This window comes from Echinops telfairi, unplaced genomic scaffold, assembly GCF_000313985.2.
Source record: "Echinops telfairi isolate 266 unplaced genomic scaffold, ASM31398v2 ScPeMD7_7475;HRSCAF=8513, whole genome shotgun sequence".
Classification (NCBI taxonomy): Eukaryota; Metazoa; Chordata; class Mammalia; order Afrosoricida; family Tenrecidae; genus Echinops; species Echinops telfairi.
In genome coordinates, this window is record NW_022111379.1 from 31,408,523 (window position 1) to 31,410,573 (window position 2,051).

The 2,051-nt window shown below is 59.5% G+C and overlaps 1 protein-coding gene across 1 annotated transcript in view; it reads left to right on the top strand.

The window, feature by feature from the left end:
• The window catches only part of CTSH (cathepsin H), a 19,929-nt gene that overhangs the window by 8,576 nt on the left and 9,302 nt on the right, over nucleotides 1-2,051 (top strand). Inside the window, exons 5-6 of the mRNA XM_045285693.1 lie at nucleotides 11-73; nucleotides 1,678-1,759. Of these exons, the coding sequence (XP_045141628.1) occupies nucleotides 11-73; nucleotides 1,678-1,759 (145 nt within the window). The remainder of the gene's footprint in view (nucleotides 1-10; nucleotides 74-1,677; nucleotides 1,760-2,051) is intronic.

Here is a 2,051-nt window from a genome sequence, read left to right on the forward strand (position 1 = left end):
TGTGTTCCTCTATGCAGGCCGAGCAGCAGCTGGTAGACTGCGCCCAGGACTTCAACAACCACGGCTGCGAAGGGTACGTGCCTGGGTAGGAGGGCCCTGAACCCCTTTTCACATCCAGGTGGTCCCAAGGAAGGGAGGAGACTTGTGGTTTATCCGGTGTGCGCCAGGCACACCTCACCCGCCCAGTGTCCCACAGCCAGATGCAGCCCAGCTGGGATCCAGGCCCAGCCCTATCTGGTGCAGACTCCAACCCCCTCTCCCGTTGCCCGGCACTGCCAGCTTCACCAGCCACCAAGGCCTCTCAGCCCGTAGCCAGAGGCACACGCACATCACCCTGCAAAGCTAGGTCCACACACAGGTGTCTGGGCACCCTCACACGTGCTCTGAACTGCCCTCGCTGCCCCGCTGGACAGGCCATCTGAGGGGCTTGTCCACAGGGGTGGCAGCGTGTTCACGCCTGTCTCCCCGAGGCCTCCCTTCCCAGCCTACTCTTACAGCAGGGCTGCCTCCAAATCTGTGCCTGGTTGGGCCCTCTGAGAGACATTCCCTAGGAGCCGGCAGGCGGGCTTTCTTGGCAAATAATATGCATCAAGCCAGGCCTCCCTTGTTCCCCCAGAGCATGGCCCATGCTTGCTCCACTTGGTCAACGTGTGGCCCAGGCCTCAGCCCCACCCCCTGGGTCCTCCTCCTCCAGCCCAGTCCTGGGACCACGCTTACACTCACTTCCCACTCCACGGCAGAGAGCCGAACTCCAGCCCCAGTCCTTTGGATCCCCCATCACCTGCCATCTCAACCCTCACCTGTTGGCTTTCTGATAAACACCCGCTTCTCCCCCAGAACCAGACTCCAACAAGGAGGTGCTGAGGCCTTGCTGTCTTTCAAAATAGTCTGTTAACTTTGGTCCAGGAGAGTCCATGCGGTCAGCAAACATTCCAGAGCCCCTGCTGGGTTCCCAGGCCCTGGGGATACAGCAGTCAGAGAACAGAGTAAAAGACCACAGTCCGTGGTATTCCCACTGAGCAGGACAGGCAGAAGCCAACATAGACTCCAGAGAGGTCCGGCTGCAACAAAGGCCCCAGAGGAGGCAGCCAAGCAGTCCAGCAGGAACTGGGGGGCTGTGGGTGGGGATTGAAAAGTGCTCAGCCACTAACTAAAAGGTTGGAAGTTCAAGTGTACCCAGAGGCACCTCAACAGAACAGCCACTGAAAACCGTGTGGCGCACAGTGTAATTCTGACACGCAGGGTCTCCCTGGGCTAGAATCCACTTCGTGGCAGCTGGTTTTTAATGTGGCCCTGGGCACGTGGTTCAGCCTCCTTGGGCCTCTGTCTTTCCATTGATAAAATGGAAATAAACAGCCAGTGTGAGGGACCCAGCAATTGTCTTTGCCAAACACCTGCCCTGACTGGGTACCCCATGGCGACTGGGGTGAGTTGGGCCCATTGTGAAAGGAGAGGTCTCTGTCCTGGCGGCGTGCAGCACCTGCCGGTCCTTAGACTGCTGGTCCTTGGACTTGCTGAGCTTCATGCCAAAGCCGGGCAGAAGGCATTGCCAAGCCTTCGACCGCCTCCCCATCTCCCTACTCCCGGCCTCCCGGCCTCGCCCAGGCGCACACGGAAGGAACTCCAGTCCAGCGCACCTGCATCTGGGCTGGTGCCAACTGTGTGTGTGTCTTGCAGGGGTCTCCCCAGCCAAGCCTTCGAGTATATCCTCTACAACAAGGGCATCATGGCAGAAGACGCCTACCCCTACCAGGGCCGGGTAATTCCGAACAGCTTTGACTTGGTCTTGGTCTGCAAAGCTCCCTACCTCCACTCCTCCCCCTCCCCTTCCCAGCCTTGAACTTCTCCTTGCTGGGAGTCTCAGACTTCTCTGTGCCCTGCAGACTCATTCCTACACATCCCCTGACTGGCTGAGCCCACTGAATCCCAGGGGACTCTTGTGCCAATAGCCTCCTCACCCTCACTCTCTCCTTCCTGGGCCGCCCGTCTTCCCAAGGCCTCTCCCCATGTCAGCTTTCTCCTGGCTCCTCCCCAGCCTGCGAGTCTGCACC